Here is a 20,703-nt window from a genome sequence, read left to right on the forward strand (position 1 = left end):
CATCAGGTGGGTCAAGGGAGTGGGTGTTTGTGGTGCTGTGGGACTCAACATCAGGTGGGTCAAGGGAGCGGGTGTTTGTGGTGCTGTGGGACTCAACATCAGGTGGGTCAAGGGAGTGGGTGTTTGTGGTGCTGTGGGACTCAACATCAGGTGGGTCAAGGGAGCGGGTGTTTGTGGTGCTGTGGGACTCAACATCAGGTGGGTCAAGGGAGTGGGTGTTTGTGGTGGTAGCTTGTGCTTTTTTTTTCTTTTTCCTTTCTTTTTTTCTTGTTTCCTTTGCCTTAAAAAAAAAAGTCGGTCGGTCAAGAAAGTGGGTTTTTGTGGCAATATAATTTTGCTCTCCTTTTTCTTTCTTCTTTTGTTTTCTTTTTCTCTTTCTTTTCTCCCTTTCCTTGTCTTCTCTTTTTCTTCCTTTCTTTGTCTTCTCTTTTACTTCCTTTCTTTTATTTCTTTTCTTTTTCTATCTTTTTTTCATATCTTTTAATCATATTTCTATTCATTTTTTTTTTCTTTCTTTTTTCTTGTTTTTTCTTCCTTTTCTTCATAATAATAATAATAATAATAATAATAATAATAATAATAATAATAATAATAACAAGCTAAAAAAACAACCTTATCTATAATTTCCATTTATATATTATTGATTTCTTTTATTTTTCCATAATTTTCTCATATTAATTTCTTCCTTCCGTCAGCATTGTGGGCAGCATCATCTACTCCTGGGTAACCTTCCGACAGCGTGACAAGCCTCGCGCCGACCCCCTCAAGCCGCTGTCATCCGCTGCCACCACCACGGTATAGCACTAGTGGACTGGGTGGGGCCGCGCGGTGAGTCTAGTTCCCTCCCATTCCCTCGCCCCAGCACCTGCATGCCGCCAGACTTCACCCACCTTACAAGACTTACTAACGGGCTCAGGTTTAAGTTCATGGTTTTGGGTTTATTTTTACTCTCTGTGTGTGCCCATGTTTGCCCTACCTCCCCCCCTTCCTCCGTTCCCTCCATTCCCTTCCCTCCCTCCCTACCTTCCCTTCCCTTCCCTTTATGTGCCTCTGTTTGTCCTAGATCCCTCCCTCCCTTCCCTCCCCTTCCCTTGTCTCCCAGCATGTTATTCGGGTTATTTATCATATTTTTCTACACTCCATGGACTATTTTTTACACTATTAATTTGCCTGGTTTTTGTGATAGGTTAGGAGGTTCTTGCATTCTTGGTTCTCTTCTAATCTGTAGTGCTTTTAAAGAGTTTACTAGTGCACTCCTTGTTTTTATTATTAATATTATTACCGTATTATTTATTTTTTGTATATTTATTCTTTTTGTTTTCTAATTTTCTTTCCATTACTCCATTAATTTTTCTCTCCTTTGGTACTTCCTTACCCCTCCCATCCATTTCTCCATATCTTCACTACCCTCGGAAGGACACACTTCATCCTTCGTTTCTCTTTTCTTTTCAGTATTTTTCAGTATTCGCTCAGTCCCTCACACGCATCCACACAACACCATAGAAATTGCCTCTTCTACCCATGCATGACATACATTGTATATCTCAAGCAAAGTGTGGTAAGGGTCACTTCACGCACCTCTGCATGCCTCTCAGTTACAATATCATAAGTTTCGTCAAGTCTTCCTGTACTAATCATGTCTGTTGAGTGTGTCTATTTCTCGTCTTCTGTCACCTATGTAAATATATTGTTAATTTTATGATTTGTACAGTTCTAGATGATACAGTTTACCCAACGTACTCAAGACTCATTCACGCTTCTCCACACGCAAACTCTTTTGCTATAGGCAGTGTTAAGAAAACTTTCCCTATAGGCATTCTAAGGAAAACTCTTTGGTCGGTATTATAAGACACTTTTGCTTCTAACATCAGCTATTTCTAAAGGTCAGAGAGGGGGTCAGTCGGGTTCTAATGAGTGTTTCTTTAGGTTCACAGTACAGAGGAAGGGTCAAACCACCACCAGGGTCATACAACTACTGAAAATGCGAACAACTCCTACGAAAGCCATGTCAAATATGTGTTCTTGGGCGATGAAATATTTTATAATACGACCCTTTGACACTATAGGCAGAGTGTTAGAGAAACAGTTTGACACTAGGCAGAGTGTTAGGATGCCCCACCTATTGTGTTCTCTTTCCTGCCTGTCATAAGACACTCCCACACCTTCCAGGCCACATTTTTTGACCACTCAAAAAAAGGGGCAAAAGAAGAAACAAAAAGGCCCGCTAAACACCGCTCCCCACAAAAGAGAGTAGCATAGCATGTCCTAAGGGAGGGTCACACACAACACACATTCACATAACTTCATTTTTTGCAGGGAGGCATCGAGTTCGCGCTGCTGGCCATGTGTTCGTGGCTGACGGGGAAGAGACGTCGCGTGCAGCACTTGTGACACTTCCCCGTACACTGTTTAGCATAAGGTCCTTGCAAGCCTTCCAGAAATCCTCGGTCGCAAGTGCCTACGCAGCCATAGATCGACACTGTGCTGGAAACGGGTTCAGTCCAGGAGGGTGAAGTCAGAGTTCGGAATCATAACAGGAAGGAAAGCTGAAGAAACAAACGACGAGGGAGAGGAAGAATAAAGAAGAGACAAGAAAGGGAAAGAAATATTGCAAAGAAAGTAAAGGAGGAAAAGAAAAACAGAAGATGGAAAAACAATAACAGTAAGAAAAGGGACATTCCAGCAACAGGGAAAGAAATATATCAAAGGAAGTAAGAGAGAAAAAGAAAAACAGAAAATAGAAAAATAATAACAATATGAAAAGAGACATTCTGGCAACAGGTTCAATATATTGAGTGTCGAAAAATAGAGAGCGCTGGAAATGGGTTCTTCGGAGGTGATACGTGAGGCATTATGGTTATCTAATTGGGCCCATAGCTACCTACCTTACATATAATAGAGACTGCTTGTGACAGGTTTTTAGTATATGTACCGCCGAAGCAAGTGCGAGTGACAGGTTCTATGGAGTCTCCTTTCTATCAAGGTGTGACTTAAGGCATTAGGATTACTTAACAGGGTCCAAAACTACATTAGGGTAACTTTACGAACCTATTGATGAGACAGATTTTACGGCATGACTCGTTCTGACTTACTTGCGGCTGAGCGGTTCCGAGGCGCTCACAGAGGTAATGGGCATTGTTTTCACATGCACAAGAGAGTGTGTGTACGTGGGGTGATGTGCCGCACCCCACTGAAAGTTCACTCATTGTACAGTCAAGAGGTGTGAGTGTGTAGAGTGACCAGTTTGGGGCTTCATAAGGGCATGGAAAAAGCCTCATGAGCAGAGTTTTCAGTGTTTATGAGAGGGTTTCAGAGCAGGGATGTCTTGGGTTGCCTCACACACTACATCAAGTTCTCCGCTCATTGTACAGTCAAGAGGCATGAGTGTATAGAGTGACCTGTTTGGGGGCTTCGTAAGGGCATGGAAAAAGCCTCATTAGCAGAGTTTTCAGTGTTTGTGAGAGGGTTTCAGGTCAGGGACGTCTTGGGTTGCCTCACACACTACATCAAGTTCTCCGCTCATTGTACAGTCAAAAGGTGTGTGTGTGTTGAGTGATCTGACGTTTGAGGGCTCTAGAGATGTGTGGAAAGGCTCATTGTTAGTGTGTTAGCCTGTGTGTAAGGGCAAGGCTGTCTTAAATCATCTCACACCCTACCTGACCTCATTCACTCACTGTTGTTAAATCGGAAGTGACCTGCTGTTGGGGGTTCTTGAGGTGTCTTAGGAAAGGTTCACTGCTACATAGTTCAGTGTCTTCTCTAGTGTGTCTCAGGGCAGGGTTGTGTCTGGTCCCGTCCGTCACTCGTCATGCGTCTTGGCAGTTTTGTTGTATTTATTTGTGTGTTTTGTTTGTTATTTATTGGTACAATGGAGTTTGGTTGACGAGGTGAGGATGTGAACCTGACCAGTAGCCACACTTCAGCCTGTCTGTCTTTAACTTTTTAGAAGGCCCGTGATTAAAGATTCTGCAGGATGGTGCGATGTAGTACTCCCAGACACTCCTTGATCACCAGCTTCATGTTAACTCATTCCCATTCATACTGGTCAAGTCAGCACAGCCTTTCCCTGAGAGAATGACCCTACGTTATTGTGTGTGTGAAGGAGAGAGAAAGAGAGAGAGAGAGACATTGTAGGGGACACTATAGCTATATTCAATCCTTGGGGACCTCATACACAGGATCCTCCCACATAAATACTGGTTGGGTCAGCACAGCCCTGCCCGGAGAGAATGACCCTCTGTATATGTGCGTGAACGAGGGAGAGAGAGAGAGAGAGAGAGCCAAGATTCTAAGGGACACTATGACAATAATACCTTAATCCTTGGGGTCTCATACACATGGTCCTCCCATATAATTACTGGTCAAGTCAGCACAGCCCTGCCCTGAGATAATGACCCTACGTATATGTGTGTGAACAAGAGAGAAAGAGGGACAAGATTTTAGGGGAACACTATGACAATAATACCTTAATCTTGGGCCCTCAAACACTGGTCCTCACATAGATACCAGTTGAGTCAGCACAGCCCTGCCCTTAGAGAATGACCCAACATATATGTGTGTGAACGAGAGTGAGAGAGGGACAAGATTCTAGGGGACACTATGGCTATATTCAATCCTTAGGGACCTCATTCACAGGGTCCTCACACATAAATACCGGTTGGGTCAGCACAGCCCTGCCCTGAGAGAATGACCGTATGTATATGTGTGTGAATGAGAGAGAAAGAGGGACAAGATTTTAGGGGAACACTATGACAATAATCTTGGGCCCTCAAACACTGGTCATCACACATAGATACCAGTTGAGTCTGCACAGCCCTGCCCTGAGAGAATGACCGTATGTATATGTGTGCGAATGAAAGAGAAAGAGCGACAAGATTCTAGGGGAACACTATGACAATAATACCTTAATCTTGGGAGCTCAAACACAGGGTCATCATATATAAATACTGGTTTAGTCAACACAGCCCTGCCCTGAGAGAATGACCCAATGTATATGTGTGTGAACGAAAGAGTGAGTGTGTGCCAAGATTCTAGGGGAACACTATGACAATCTTGGGCTGTCAAACACTGGTCCTCCCACATAGATATCAGCTGAGTCTACACAGCCCTGCCCTGAGAGAATGACCCTTCGTATATGTGTGTGAACGAGAGAGAGAGAGAGAGTGTGCCAAGATTCTAGGAGAACACTATGACAATAATACCTTAATCTTGGGCCGTCAAACACTGGTCCTCCCACATAGATATCAGTTGAGTCTACACAGCCCTGCCCCGAGAGAATGACCCAACGTATATGTGTGTGAACGAGAGTGAGAGAGGGACAAGATTCTAGGAGAACACTATGACAATAATATCTTAATCTTGGGACCTCAAACACTGGTCCTCCCACATAGATACCAGTTGAGTCTGCACAGCCTTGCCCTAAGATAATGACCCTACGTATATGTGCTAGAACGAGGGGGAGAGCGCGCCAAGATTCTAGGGGACACTATGACAATAATACCTTAATCTTGGGACCTCAAACACAAGGTCATCACACATATAAACTGATAATAGAGTCTTTTGCCTCACTCTGCTACATTGTCTATAAGGAGTGTCCATCAAAGCCATATAACCAGTGCCCCTGAAGCTCCTAATCTGGCTCTGGTGAACATGTGAGAGAGAGAGAGAGAGAGAGAGAGAGAGAGAATAGTGGAAAGAGAGATTATAAACAGTTGTGATAATTTTAATGGGCACCGATGTTGACTTGCATAGTAGGTGGGTTAGTCGGTCGCCGCCAATTTTAGTTCATAAGCCGCCAAGAGTATTTTTATATTGCTCAATTCAATGTCTGGAATGGAGCTTTTTAGTTGTATGTGTGTGTGTATGTATGTGTCTCTGTGTGTGTGTATGTGTTAAAGAGAGAAAGTGCGAGCGAGTGTTGAGGGCAGTTTTCGTGGTCTGCTCTGAGATCAAAACTGTTTGTGTGTCCATCTAACTATCTATCTATTTATTCTGGTATGTGTTGCAGCAGCTTTCTCCTTTCCATCTTCTCAGGACTTTACAGTTGTGCATTTCTGTGGTGTGAATGGCAAGGATGTTTATACTTACTAATAGGTTAATTTTGGGGTCTATTTATGAGGGAGTGTGAGTGTGAAGTCTGGTGTCGTATCGTGTGTGTTATCTCATTCACAGCACAGCACAGGGTGGATTTTTTTTATACTGTTGATGGTTTTGTGTCTTCTTGATCAATCGTTGATGGTTAACAAGCCACATTTTTTATCAGTACAAGCTTGTTGAGTTGAGCAGGACATATTCAACCTCAAAAAACAAGCTGATTCCCACATTTGAATACCTTAACAATTTCCCTTATGTAATTCTGTTGCCAAATAAGCTGTAATTTTCATCAGTACAAGCTTGAAAGTTGAACAGGATATAACCCAACCACAAAAAACAAGCTTCTTATACTTATTCCCACATTTGAATACCTTAACAACTTCCCTTATATAATTTACTTCCCAATCTTTTATATTTCACATGATAAGGAAAGTATTGTCTACCTACACCCACTCACACAAGCACCGTCTGTCTTGTCCTGTGATGAGAGAGTGATCATGGCCTCCAGTGGCATTGGAGTTGAAATTTACACTTGTTTGTCATCACCTGTGTTGTACTGTATTATCCTGGGTGCAGAGTTGTGATATATATGCAATGAGGAGTGTATGGGTGTGGACTTCATTCTAGGTGGTCAGGGAGAGAGAGAGGACTAGGGGGAACATGGCAAAAGCTGATAGTAACCTTATTTGTCATCCCCTATGTTGTTGTTGTACTGTTTTATCCTGGGTGCAGAGTTGTGTTATATATGCACCTAGGAGAGTAGGGTGTGTGCTTCATTCTAAGTGGTCAGGGAGAGAGGGAGAGAGAACATGGCAAGAGGTGATTGTAACTCTGCCCATTGTGATAGTGTAGTGGGTGATCTGACGTCCCCAGTGTACTACTTTGTCAGGGATCATATTGTGGGCAGTCTTGCTTTACCAGTGCAGCTCCTTTCCTCAAGTATACAATTCCCATTCATAAGTTCCATGTGCATTGATGAGATCCATTCTGAAACTCCATTTACTTCAAGGAGCATCAAGACAACACACTAACTAGGTTCTGTTTCTAGGCAACTTATATTAGATGTGGTTTTTCAGTTCCATTCAACTATATAGTTCTGTAAATGAGAGGTGAAGGAAGCCATGCCATAGACTACGTTCATAACTTTATTTATCTCAATGTACATTTGTTTTTTTGTGCCAATTATATCTCGTGCAAGCCTCTTAGACTGTGAGGGTGGATGTAAGGCCGGGCATCAAGTGGTCTGCAGGAAGGTTGTGACAGTGTCTTGTATGGTAATTACTAGTGGTTGGTGAGGCTGAGTGTGAATAGTTTTGTTGATGTAGTAGTAGTAGTAGTAGTGGTAATAGCATGTATGGGTGTCAGCAATGCATGGGTTCCTGTAGTCTTGGTTACTCTGAAGCATGTACTGGTTTTGTTTATGTCTTGATAGCAGGGGTTGAAAGGGGACAGTCAGGGTACACAGCATTTGTAGAATAGAAGATTTTAGCAGAATGAAACCCAAGAATGCACTGGGCTTGTTTGTATGTATTGATAGCAGTCTTGAGGCATGGGTAAGGGGACAGTCAGGGTGCACAGAAGAGCCTTAGAATAGACTATATAAGGAATGAAAGCCAAACATGTACTGGATCTGTATATTTCTTGATAGTGGTCTTGATAACATGGGTAGATATGTGACGTTCCTAGCACACAGCAGAGTAAATAGCATAGGGGAGTTTAGCCACCCCACCACAGGCCTTATGTTGTTGCCGAAAGACCCATAGAAACTTCAAACTGATGATATGATAGTGTTTCTGCATGCTCTGGGTATTCTCAGGATCTTGAAATACCCAGAGCACGGAGAACAGTATTGTATCAGCAACAGTTTGAGTTTCATGTGGTTCTTTTGGTAGCAATGTGGAGTCTGTGATGGTGGTCAAACTCACCTATTCTATGGTTCTGATACATATAGCATGGTTATTGTTCTCTCTCTCTCTCTCTCTCTCTCTCTCTCTCTCTCTCTCTCTCCTCAACCGAAAACCGAAGGGCCCCACAGGATGTCACCCCACAGTATGTTTATAACCCCCACAGTTGGCAACCCCCCCAGTCCATTACTAAGTTCATCTCTATCTTCATCTTCTGCTTCTGCTTCTTGTTCGTTATCTTCTCCGAGCCTTCTTTGTTTTCTTCTTCATCTTCTTCATCTAATTGCTGTTCCTCTTCTTGTTCTTCTCCTCCTCCTCCCTCTTTCTTAACTTTCTTCTCATTCTTGTTCTTGCTCTCTCTTATCCTCATCAAGTCTCTCCACTCCTACTCTTCACTCACACTCTCTCACTCTCTCTAAAACGTAGCACCATCATACGCTAACCCATAGAATGAATGCTACCACACATCATCCTAACCCAACCTGACCTGACCTGACCTGATGAAGCAGACACCAACTTGAACTGAGATTTTATAAAGTATACTTGTACAAATAAAAACCTAAAATGCAATACGATGTTTCTAATTCATTGGTCTTCCATGGCATGGGAGAAGGAAGGGAGGGAGGAAGTTGCAGGGAGGAGGGAGAAAGGAGTTAAAGGGAGAAGGAAGGGAGGGAAGAAGATGCAAGGAGAAGGGAGAAAGGAGTTAAAGGGAGGAAGAGGGAAGAAGTTGCAGGGAGAAGAGAGAAGGAAGGGAGGGAAGAAGATGCAAGGAGAAGAGAGAAAGGAGTTAAAGGGAGAAGGAAGGGAGGGAAGAAGATACAGGGAGAAGGGAGAAAGGAGTTAAAGGGAGGAAGAGGGAAGAAGATGCAGGGAGAAGGGAGAAGGAAGGGAGGGAAGAAGTTGCAGGGAGAAGAGAAAAAAGAAGGCAGGGAAGAAGTTGCAGGGAGAAAGGAGTTAAAGGGAGGGAGGAAGAGGGAGAAGGAAGAGAAGAAGCTGCAGACATTAACATAAACATCCACTTTCACATATAACACAAGGTCCTTCCACCGTATACCTGGTTAGTGAAGTCCCAATGAGGGTTGAATGGATGGAAATGAGGCTGGTGTGTGAGGTGAACAGAGGACCAGAAATTGAACTGTACAAGTGTGAAAGGAGAAAGACAATTGATAATGAAGGTAAAGTGTGTGATGTTGCCTGGGTGAACTTATTTGAGCTTGACAAGGTTTATAAAGGCTAAAAAAAAAAGAGGTAAAATGGTCATGAAAGTGTATTTTGTTTAGTGAGAATGAGCTGTTGTTACCCTTTGTCTGTGAACCTTGTCTCTGTTTGACATGCCTGAGTGTCATATTGTGTGTGTGTATTTATTTTGTATCTATTGCTGGTTTTGGGTGCGGAGAGTGAGCGAGTCCTGCCTGTGTTGTCATGGTGTGTGTGTGTGTGTGTGTTACTGGTCTCATATCTTTAAAAATATTCCCATGTACTATAGGAAAATATGCAGGTTATGTTTTTATACAGGAACTGGCGATGAGATGTGAAGCTTACGTGCAATGACTTGATGTATAACTTTGTAGATAAGACAGTATTAGTTTATCTGTTACTGTAGCACGACATTTTGAGGTTTTGAGAATAAAGAAGAAAGTATTTTGTGCGTGTGAATGAAAGACCTTGACAATGGAATGAAAAATGGAGTGAAATAATGGAAAAAGAAAGCGTTTTGTGTGTGTATGTGTGTGTGTGTCCATACCCTCAAGACTTGCTGTGAACATGAACGACCTCGGCAATGAAATGAAAAATGGAGTGAAACGATGAATAAAAAACGGGAAAATAACATCCTATCCTTTTGATCTAAGTCACTCACTCACTTGGACACAATCAAAAAAACTGCTGTACATCATATTTACACTAACAGCAAAGTCCTATCTATTATCTATCTGTCTCTCTCATTCACTCTCACACACACACACACACACACACATACTCACTCGCCATCATCGTATCACACTGTAGCGCTTGAAGATCGGCGACGTGAACGTACCCACACACTCCACCGCCACCACTGTGCTTACGAAGGGTGAGTGTATCTTGATCTGCCGCATGTGTGTGTCGCGGCCGTTCTGGTGGTTGGACAGCACGGCGATCTGGACCATGTACGTGCGGATGGGCCTCTCCTGGATGTCCTTGAGGGGTATGAGCAACCACCCACTAGGCTCGTGCAAGTCCACAACCTCGATTTCCTGCAGGTCGTTGAAGTGGGTCCCGCAGCGTATGGAGATCCTGGAAGATGAGGTGAAAGGTATATAAAAATCTCTCTATCTATATACTAAACTAGCTAGATTTAAAAATAAATAAATAAATAGAAAAGGAATATAAAAATCTATCTATCTATCTATACACTATACCAACTAGATACAAAAACAAATAAATAAATAAAAAATGTATATAAAAATCCCTCTATCTATATACTTACCTAGCTAGATCTATAAATAAATAGAAAAGGAATATAAAAATATATCTCTCTGTACACTATATATACCATCTAGATACAAAAACAAAGAAATAAATAAAAAATGTATATAAAAATCTATCTATCTACATACTAAACTACATCTAGATACAAAAATAAATGAATAAATACAAATCATACCTGCTGGGCCTCAATACAGTATCCCTTTCCAATGCAAAAAGAAATTAATAAAAGAATAAATAAATGACATACAGTATACCTATCTAACTAGCCATCTATCTGTATACTAAACTATCTAGATCTACAAATAAACAAATCAATAAGAAAGATACCTGCTGGACCTCAATATATTATCCCCTTCCAATGCACAAAGCCATTAAAAAAAGAATAAATAAATAAAACACGTACCTGCTGGGTGTGTAGCTTTCGTCCGCCTTGTAGTCGGCATAGATCCACACGTCCTGAATAGTGGTCTTGCGGCGGAACTGTATGTTGACGAGGTGAGGCTGGGGCCCGTCAGACTGCCAGTACGTGTCCAGGCAGTCGTCCCGAAGCTGCTCCACCCCAAAGCCTGGCGTAGAAGAGGAGGAGGGTTAGTGGAGGAGGAGGAGGAGGGAGAAAGAGAAGGAGGAAGAAGGAGAGGATTTGGTGAGGTGGGGTTATGAAGCAAAGGGAATGAGGAGAACGGAAAGGTGAGAAGGAAAAAAATAAAGAATGAAACTGTATAAGGTAGAGGAGAAGGAGGAGAAGGAGGAAGAGGAGGGGAGAGAAGAAGAGGAGGAGGAGAGGATGTGACAAGGAGGAATCAAGAAGAGAGAAGGAGGAGAAGGGAGAAAAGTATATATTAGTGAAATGTAAGAAGGAAAATATTTAACCCAGTAGCAGTGACGGGCCAAATCTGTGGCTTTACCGCGTACCAGCAACAGGCCAAATTCGTGCTTTGAAATGAACCCCCTAAAATAGAGGATACATAAACTGATCACAAATGCGTTGATATACATAAAATAATGGTGTGCGTGTGATGATTTTTTCTCACAAATTTACTTAGAGGGGCCGTTAAGAAACAAGATCCCTGCAGCTACCGGGTCAAGGTAGAGGAGAAGGAGGAAGAGCAGGAGGATGTGGTGAGGTAGAATTAGGAAGAGAGAAGGAGAGGAGAGGGTGAGAAGGAAGAAATTGATTATAGAAAGAAAATATGGAAGGTAGCCAATGAAAAGCAAGAAGTGGGTGGAGGTGAGGAATGGAGTAAGGAGGGAAAGAAGGAAGCAAGGAGGGAGGAAACGAGGTCAAGGACACGTCACAAATGGAGGTCAACTGTATATATCATGAAGAAAAAATTCCAAACTCCTTCAGACCTGGTTTGCACGAGGAGAGTGACCACACGGCCTGGCTGCCCACCTCCCTGACTCGCCCTGACCTCTCCTCCCGGCCGGGGTCAGGCTCCTCGCCGGACACTCGCACACTGTTGTTCAGAGACATCATCTGAGGGGAAGGGAAGAAAATAATTACTATGACACTTCACTTGAGAATAATGGACGTCACCCAGACACAATAAAAATAATAAAACAAAGAAATTATTAGAAGGGAAGAAAACTAATTACAATAACACCTAAAAATAAACACTTCACCTAAAATCAATAAAAATAATAGATAACAAAACAAAGAAATTGTCAGAAGTGAAGGGAAGAGAAATAATTACAGTAACACTTCACCTAAAAATACTGAAAATAATAAAACAAAGTAATTAGTATCTATAGCGGAGGAAAGAAAACTAATTACAATAACACCTAGAAATAAACACTTCCCCTAAAATCAATAAAAATAATAGATAATAAAACAAAGAAATCATCAGAAGAGAAGGTTAGAGATAATTACAGTAACACTTCACCTAAAAATACTGATAATAATAAAACAAAGGTTAAGACCTTTGTTTTATAACAAAAGAATTATCTTTAGCGAAGGAAAGAGAACTAATTACAATAACACTTCATAAAAAAATAATAAAGATAATAATACAAAGAAATTATCTGAAGGAAAGAACACAAATTACTCAGTGGCATAACTATCTGTCTATCACTGGGGGGAACAGCTGAGAATGGGGGTGGGGCCTGTGGTGTGGCCTTCCCCCAGGGAAGTGTACTGGGTCCAATTTTATTCTGTGTTTATGCTATCGGTCTTTCACATTTGCTAAGAAGGCATGAAGTTGAATTTAAACTGTATGCTGATGATACACAGTTCTATTTGTCGCTGAGTGATATGGAAAACACTGAAGATAAGCTGAGCAGAATTATGGATAATGTTGGGAAATGGATGAATTCTAAGCAACTGAAGCTGAATGAGGATAAAACAGAATGCTTGATTGTCGGGAAGAACAAGGATCTCAGAAGGCTAGATATTTCCACGCTTCAGATAAAATATGACACTATGACTGTAAAAAAGTCAGTCAAGGATTTAGGTGTGATAGTTGACTGGGCTGGGACGCCCTACAGGCCAAGCACCCCTCCACCGCACAGAGCTGCTCTGTTGTGTGTACCATGAGCCAGTGAACATCGGCATGCCCTGGGACACTATCAGGACACCAAGACCTGCCAGGGTCCAACAGGGCCAACAGGAACAAGCACAAGAGTTACCTGCTACCTGTACATCAGCATGTTCCTAAGAGCTGTGCACACGTGTAACAGGCTGACGTATGTGACTGTCACAGTAGAGAATCACCAAGACTTTGGGCTGCCAGCAGGGCCTGCCTTATGTCAAATGGCACCCCCTCCTGCCAGGGCCACAATTTCTGGGGTACTAGAGGGGAGCTGTTTTATATATCAGCTTGAAAATGCCCATAAACGTCTTTACTTTGCAAAAACAAATTCCTACTTACACATGCACGCCACCTTCACCCCCACCTCGAACTTATGATACCCTGTACCCCCCTCCAAAATTACGTGCCTGCCTGCCTTGAGGTGCCTGTAACTAACACTACCAAGCCACATCACACAAGTTGCACACCAGCATCCCAGGACAGCGACCAACGATTCTAGGGATTACACCACTCAAGACTCAAGACTTAAGACCCAAGGGCAAGAATTCCAGGACAGCGACCAACGATTCTGGGGATTACCACTCTGACTCACTCTTAAAGACCTCTAAGCAAGAGATTTGCTTCCTTCCTCTCCGTCCCCCCCTTGCCCGCCTTCCTCTCCTCCACTCACGCTATGCTCCACGCTGCTCCCTTGGTCTCACTGCTCCACCCTGGCCACCCTGGAATCCCTCAACATGTGGAATTATGGCGTGAAAATTAGACAGAAAAAGTGGCCGTGGAGGAGCCGCCCAAATGACACATGTTGAAAGGTAAACATTCCCTCGCCGCCGATGGGACGTGCCTTTATAACGGCACTCCCTGATGTAGCTTTTTCTGGGTCTGTGGTCTTTCTTGGTCTGGGTCTTTTGAGTTTCTAAATTTCTTGATTGATAGTTTATTGTTGCAGGTAAACAACAAGGGAGAAGGTAGGAACATGCCATCCCAACCCCCAGGCAGGCGCAGAATGTGATCTTTACGTCTCCTCTTCCTTTCTTTTATTTTCTCTTTTTCGCCAAAATTTATATAGTACTGTCTTTACTGTCTCCAATTCTTCTAACTTCTGAATGACTTTGTATGTAATTAACTTGAACAAAGTATAGTTGAGCCTGTACAGCCCTGCCTTATCCCACTGCTTACTGGCATCTCAAGGTCTTCCCCCTCATCCATCTTCACTCTGGATATCCCCCTTGTACAGTTTAGTAATTGTCTGTTGCTTTTACATTTATCTTATATTCCATTAACATTTTTATCATTACGTCCCTCTTGATGTTATCAAACGCTTTGGCAAAATCTTTTGATATGACTATTAGTGGCTTTCTTTTCTTAAATGTCATCTCTATACGGACCTAAACAGCGGGCACAAGCGGTAAGCTCGTCAACGGGCAGACCGCTCGCCTGTGCTCGAGGGCACTGCTCGATCTTGTGGACGGGCCTTTATAAACAGTTCTGGTGCTAACATTTCCCTTAATCGCAAGTTACGTCACTCGTTATTTAACAAGCATTGGGTCATTGGATATCAGCAATAGTTTATCCTGAAAATGACATCCGAGAGGCATAAAAGATGGAAAACAACATGAGAGACTAAAGTAGAGTGAGCCCTTGGAGTAGGTGAGTGTAGGACAGGGTATAGCCATGAAGGAAGAAAGATGTCAAGGTAAATATGATGTTAGGGGCATAGATACACGGCTGCGCGTAGTCTTAGTGTTCATCTCCGTCTCTTTCAACTCCTCAGCTGTGTCTGCCCACCCACCCAAAATTATACAAACTGCCCTTAATAACCATGGAAGAATAAAGGTGTCTGGAAAAGTTTAGGGCATTCACTACAGCCGCGCTTGGCCTCGGTGCTCAACTCAGTCTCTTCAGCCCTTGAGCCCGTGCTGGGTGAAATACTACTTCGTTTAGATATCATTTGAGTGCATAGCGTTGATGAACTAAACACGTGAAGTCTTAAGAAATTGATCTACGTTACTCATTACACCGATTCATATTGTACGTGGGTAGATGGTCCATGATGTATTTCTTAAATGTATATTATTTCCTTTCTGAAGACACACACACAGCCTCCCTGTGTGAAGTCCAGCCAGCTACTGACTCTCAACACTGATTCAAAGGTTTCTGAAGCTTGAACTGAAACTGAACCTTATTTGAACCCCAGCTGAACCACTTAAACTACAAACCCGAGCCTCAAAAATTATTTCTATATATAAGGAAATGAAGTCTATTAGCACATATATTAGACACCTTTATTTACAAACATTATATATATCAAAATACGGTCCACAGTGCAATGGGGGAGGGCATATCAAACCACAGGGAGGAGGAGGAAGATGATAATGAGATAGAGGTAAGTAACATGAGTAAGCTTACATATGGATAAATAGATAGATAGATGGATAGATATAGTAGTAATAGTGTTGTGCTGGAAGCTTCCCCCGGAGTCTATGGGCTTCTGGAAGACTCCGGGAGGAGTGAGCAAGGGGGCGGGGAGCAAGGCCCCACCCGCCCCCCGCGGGGCCCGCGGTCAGGCGCCAGGCGGGAAGTGTTGCCAACTCGACCAGATTTTTGCAACATGTTCATTCTTGTATAATCGAACATACACTGTAACGTTCTAGACTGTACTGTTCGGTATATATATATATATATATATATATATATATATATATATATATATATATATATATATATATATATATATATATATATATATGAGAAGAGGGCGAGAAGAGTCAGTCACAATCATAGTCAGCTAGTGGTCAGTGAAGAGTCAGAGTGAATTGTATTACTAAGGAGGGATATTAAACTACATAAGCTGTGCAAGGTGTTTTGCATATCTCCCTCCCACGGAGTCTCCTGACGGCGACACGGAACCCAAGTAACACGTCCGGCATAACAATAGTAATAGTAGTAGTAGTAGTAGTAGTAGTAGTAGTAGTAGTAGTAGTAGTAGTAGAAGTAACAGACGAATGGAAGTTGAAGCAATAGGATTAAGAGAAAAGGAATTAGATTATAAGAATTTAGCACTTTATTATAGACATTTTATAAGGCAGAGAAATAAAAGTAGGTAGAAGTAGCAATAAGAATCTATACATAATAGTTGAATAAATAGACCATGTGACAGCAGCAGTAGTAGTAGTATATAATAGCAGTAGTAGAACTATATATATGTAGTATAGTAGTAGAACTATATATGTAGTAGTAGTAGTAGTGGTAGTAGTGTGTGTGTGTGTGTGTGTGTGTGTGTGTGTGTGTGTGTGTGTGTGTGTGTAAAAGGGCTTAAAATTGAATAGAGATGAACACAGAATGATGATGTCAAAAAAGAACATATATGGTGAGAACGATTGTGCGCACACGCGCACACACACACACACTGAGAATATTAATACACCTCAAAGTTCTTTTACAATTCTCTCTACATACAATGGGTTCTTCTTCTTCTTCTTCTTATTCTACACACATACATACTGCTTCCCTCATCCTCTGTTCCTCTTCCTCCTCCTCTTCTTACTTTTTATTTCTATGCATATCTCTTCTCTTATATCTTTCCTCTTCTTCTTCTTCTTCTCTACCTATTCTCCATACATACTTCTCTTCCTCCTCCTCCTCTTCATTCTCTTTCATCTTCCTCTCATTAACACATATCTTCCTTTCTCCTCCTCCTCCTCCTCTTTCTCTTCTTTTATTTCTATCTATTCTCCAAACATCCTCTTCTTCCTCCTCTTCCTCCTCTTTCTCCTTTTTCTCCTCCTCTAACAAGCTCAGTTACATAGGTTCCAGTGATGCTCTAACAACCTCTAACATAACCACTGGATGGCTCAAGGAAGGCAGCTATTGGCAAAGGCTCATTCACAAGCACCTCTGTATGTACCTATGCTTCTTATATGTCTATGTAAATCTATGTAAATCCCTTTCACACGGCTATTTACACACACTACCATGAGAATATTGTTACATGTGTTATTCTACTTAAAGGAATGGCTTGATCTCTCTCTCTCTCTCTCTCTCTCTCTCTCTCTCTCGTATACATAAAATGGACAAGATCTGGACATGTTTAAAAAATTGTAAATATATAAATACTGTGAATAAACTCCCTTCTATTTTTTATTTCATTATAGTCTCAAAAATACAAGTAAAATACGTAACTAATTGTGGCACAAGATTATGACCTGTGCCTATATACTACTAGTAGGTCAGGTCAGGTCAGGTCAGGTTAGGTGCTTACAGTAGATTAGGTCAGGTTATCAGGTCAGGTTAGTTCAAGTCAAGTAAGGTCAGATTAGGTCAGAAAATATACACTACAAGTTGATGTATATTTAGGTCAGGTCATTTAATGTTAAAATACTCTCATTATACTGCTAGGTCAGGTCAGACTACACTACAAGTTGATGTGTTGGGTCAGGTTATATAATATTAAAATGCTCTCTCTCTCTCTCTCTCTCTCTCTCTCTCTCTCTCTCTCTCCTTATATACATTTGATTAAGTCTTCGTCTGAGAATCATATTGTGGAAAACCTAAGTCACTGGCATAAAAGAATTGGCATATATGATTCAACCCTTTCTCTCTCTATTCACTAAAAGCATCCAAGATTGTATTCAAAAGATTCGAACAGTAGTAGTAGTAGTAGTAGTAGTAGTAGGCTTTGTTACTTATTACGAATGAAGTCACAAATTGTCACCAAGTCATCTACAGTAAAATAAAATAAAATTTGTCTCGGTAGTCACTTCTATAACTCCTTCCTAAAATCTATGGAATGCAAAAGGTTAAAAAAATCCCAAATAATGCATGGATTAAAACACACACACACACACACACACACACACACACACACACACACACACACACACATGCAGTTAAAAGTACATATGAATTAGTCTAGTATTGCCTTAACACCTGGACTACAGTAACGCCTTAGGAATAATATAATACAACACACGTCATTGTACACTACGATGAGCATGGACACAAGAGTTTACCTGTAGAAACGAGCACAGGTGTTTCATTAATACACACACACACACACACACACACACACACACACACACACACACACACACACACCTGGCAATGAAAGACAACACCCAGCTCTAATTAATATAAGTTACCTGCCTGGCTCTATGTGGTAAGCGATTTTATTTTCATCACTTTCGACATCCAAGACATATGACCTTCCATCCTTACACATGACCTTTCTTTCTGACACACATGACCTTCCATCCTTACACATGACCTTTCTTTCTGACACATATGACCTTTCTTTGACACATATGACCTTTCTGATACATATGACCTCTCTTTCTGACACATATGACTTTTCTTTCTGACACATAAGACCTTCCATCCTTACACATGACCTTTCTTTCTGACACATATGACCTTTCTAATGCATATGACCTTTCTGATACATATGACCTCTCTTTCTGACACATAAGACCTTCCATCCTTACACATGACCTTTCTTTCTGACACACACACACACACACACACACACACACACACATGACCTTTCTTTGACATATGACCGTTCTTTCTGATGCATATGACCTTTCTTTCCAATGCATATGATCTTTCTGATACATATGACCTTTCTTTCTGACACACATGACCTTTCTTTCTGACACATCTGACCTCCAGTACTCCACATATGACCTTAACACATGACACAAAGGCACATATTCCTGACCTTCTTCAGCACTCCACATCTTTGACCTCTTGAACCGAAACATATACAGGAAGGTGATGGGAGGCGAGGGAAGGTGTGAGAAGGGGTGTGAGATCCTGACATTATCCAAAGCACCCCATCCCTCACACACTCCCTCATTCAGTCACATTCTCACATCCTTCCCTTTCACCATCCTTAAAATCCTCACTATCATTCATATTCTCAGAGGCTTTCACTTCATACAACATCTATTTCCCAAGGCCACAGAGGAGGTTAGCCAAGTTCTCATTAGTGCTTTCCATATCCACAGTGCAAAAGCCTTGTCAAGCTATCACCCGGCTCATAAAACTACCTCCCTTGGACATGCTACCACAGCCTCTATGAAAGCCTTATCAATTGGGAGTGAGTTATTGTGTAAGCCCTGAAGTGTTTGGGAGTGGATGGTCTATGGAAAACATCCCTCTAAGCTTCCTAATGTGTTTCAGGGTCTGTAGGCTTAGTTAAGGGATGCATGGAAGGCCCCTCGAATACGTATGTCCCATGGGCCTTCTCTCTCTCTCTCTCTCTCACACACACACACACACACATTAAAATCTCACTCAACAACCCTTATACCCATCCACAAAAGCCACCCCTGAGCACCTATTTCCTCTCTTCCTCCATCCTTAAACTCGCATCACCCCCATGGCAAACAACATCACCACGACCTTACACACGAGTCTCCCACGCCCCCAGAGGTGTCGGCGACCTCTGGGGGTTAAGGTCCTACATCTTCGTGTTCTCGCCATCCCTTGGGGCACCTCCCGCGGGGCTCATGTCGATAACCGTGTCGCCGCGTCGCTCCTCCTCAACAATTGTGGTGTTGAGAAGCGAACAGTCGGTGAGCGTACGTTGTCTGACGAAGGGCGGGACGTCTGGTGGGGTGGTGGTGGTTGTGGTAGAGGTGGAGGCAGCGGGGGGAGGGGGTATGTCGCCCATGGACCCTCTGGAGTTGGAGCGTTCCTTGAGAGCCATGGGATGCTCCTTGAGGGACCCACGGCGCGATCCTCCCAGCGAGGCAGAGCTGTTGCGACGCTCAAAGATCTCGCGGATGTTGGGATATGACTCGTGATTACCCAGCTTGCCTGAGGAAGGGGAGAGGAGGGTGAGTGAGTAATGAGTGAGTGAGAGGATGTATAGGTGTATAATAGGATGTGTGAGTGCGTGCCTAAGTGAGTAATAAGATGTGTAAGTATGTGAGTGATAGGATGTGTAAGTGTATAAGTGAGTAAGAGTATGTGTAAGTGTATAAGTGAGTTAGAGGATGTGTAAGTGAGTAAGAGGGTGTGTGAGTAAGTGTGTGTAAGTCTGTGTTAGTGAGTGTTGGTGAGTAAGTGTGTAAGAGAATGTGAGAGTTTGTGAGTCAGTTTGTAAGTGTGTGTGTGTTAGTAGATATGTATGTGAGTCAGGAAGTTCAATGGTGAGTCTGTTCTTTCTCAACTCAGCTACGTATGAGTCAGGAAGTCTAATTGTGAGTCTGTTCTTTCTCAACTCGTCAAGGGAAATGAACGGAGAGATCAAGTAAACAAATGAGCAAATAATAACTTACCGAGGAAGGTGTTTGAAGGGGAGTAGTAGTTGACGTACTCCTTGTTGGACGCCCAGGCAGGGAACTCGGCCTGCTTCAGGGGCTGATCACACACTTCCTCCATCTCAGGCCTCTTCCACGGCAGCACAGCCTCCGCCAGTGTGGGAGTGGAGCCTTCTTCTGGGGGGGGAGGGAGTCATGGGGTGAGAATAGGTTTGTAGGGGGAAGGAGAGGAAGAAAGGGAAGGATTGTAGGAGCAAGAAGAGGAAAGGGAAGGCTTGTAGGAGGAAGAAGAGGAGGAAAGGGAAGGCTTGTAGGAGGAAGAGGAAAGAAAGGGAAGGCTTGTAGGAGGAAGAGGAAGGAAAGGGAAGGCTTGTAGGAGGAAGAAGAGGAGGAAAGGGAAGGCTTGTAGGAGGAAGAGGAAAGAAAGGGAAGGCTTGTAGG

The 20,703-nt window shown here is 42.5% G+C and overlaps 3 protein-coding genes across 10 annotated transcripts in view; 1 reads left to right on the forward strand and 2 right to left on the reverse strand.

Annotated features, from left to right (window-relative positions):
• The window catches only part of LOC127005359 (UDP-sugar transporter UST74c-like), a 24,873-nt gene extending 16,306 nt beyond the window's left edge, over positions 1–8,567 (forward strand). Inside the window, exons 9-10 of one of the 3 annotated variants that reach the window (XR_007758437.1) lie at positions 696–916; positions 2,317–8,567. Coding sequence is in view for 2 of the 3 variants with exons in the window: in XM_050874144.1 (XP_050730101.1) it covers positions 696–795; positions 2,317–2,391 (175 nt within the window). In the remaining variant the exon portion in view is untranslated. The remainder of the gene's footprint in view (positions 1–695; positions 917–2,316) is intronic. The other 2 variants (XM_050874144.1, XM_050874145.1) reach the window with 2 other exon arrangements.
• LOC127005360 (anaphase-promoting complex subunit 10-like) lies at positions 8,267–13,848 on the reverse strand. Of its 2 annotated transcripts, none has more exons than XM_050874147.1 (4): positions 13,668–13,848; positions 11,820–11,946; positions 10,873–11,035; positions 8,267–10,274 (listed from the first exon to the last, which is right to left on the reverse strand). In XM_050874147.1, the coding sequence occupies exons 2-4, from the start codon at positions 11,944–11,946 to the stop codon at positions 9,989–9,991; spliced, it is 576 nt and encodes a 191-aa protein (XP_050730104.1). In that variant the 5' UTR covers positions 13,668–13,848; the 3' UTR covers positions 8,267–9,988. The 2 variants fall into 2 exon arrangements, with proteins under 2 accessions (XP_050730104.1, XP_050730105.1); XM_050874148.1 differs by lacking the exon at positions 13,668–13,848 and adding an exon at positions 13,095–13,515.
• A 2,401-nt stretch (positions 13,849–16,249) lies between these two features.
• LOC127005361 (probable Na(+)/H(+) antiporter nhx-9) overlaps positions 16,250–20,703 on the reverse strand; it is a 101,302-nt gene continuing 96,848 nt past the window's right edge. For 3 of the 5 annotated variants that reach the window (XM_050874150.1, XM_050874149.1, XM_050874152.1), the window contains 2 exons: positions 20,281–20,439; positions 16,250–19,816 (listed from right to left, as the gene is read on the reverse strand). In XM_050874150.1, the coding sequence (XP_050730107.1) occupies positions 19,458–19,816; positions 20,281–20,439 (518 nt within the window). In that variant the 3' untranslated portion in view covers positions 16,250–19,457. The remainder of the gene's footprint in view (positions 19,817–20,280; positions 20,440–20,703) is intronic. The other 2 variants (XR_007758438.1, XM_050874151.1) reach the window with 2 other exon arrangements.

This window comes from Eriocheir sinensis, chromosome 30 (genome assembly GCF_024679095.1).
Source record: "Eriocheir sinensis breed Jianghai 21 chromosome 30, ASM2467909v1, whole genome shotgun sequence".
Taxonomy (NCBI): domain Eukaryota; kingdom Metazoa; phylum Arthropoda; class Malacostraca; order Decapoda; family Varunidae; genus Eriocheir; species Eriocheir sinensis.

Excerpts from the sequence above, each read along its gene's own strand:
- LOC127005360 (XM_050874147.1), bottom strand. The coding sequence starts at position 11,946 with ATGATGTCTCTGAACAACAGTGTGCGAGTGTCCGGCGAGGAGCCTGAC. Across the intron at positions 11,036-11,819 it reads ACTCTCCTCGTGCAAACCAG|GCTTTGGGGTGGAGCAGCTT; the intron begins GTCTGAAGGAGT and ends CTTCTACGCCAG. Across the intron at positions 10,275-10,872 it reads GAAAGCTACACACCCAGCAG|GATCTCCATACGCTGCGGGA; the intron begins GTACGTGTTTTA and ends CTCATCTTCCAG.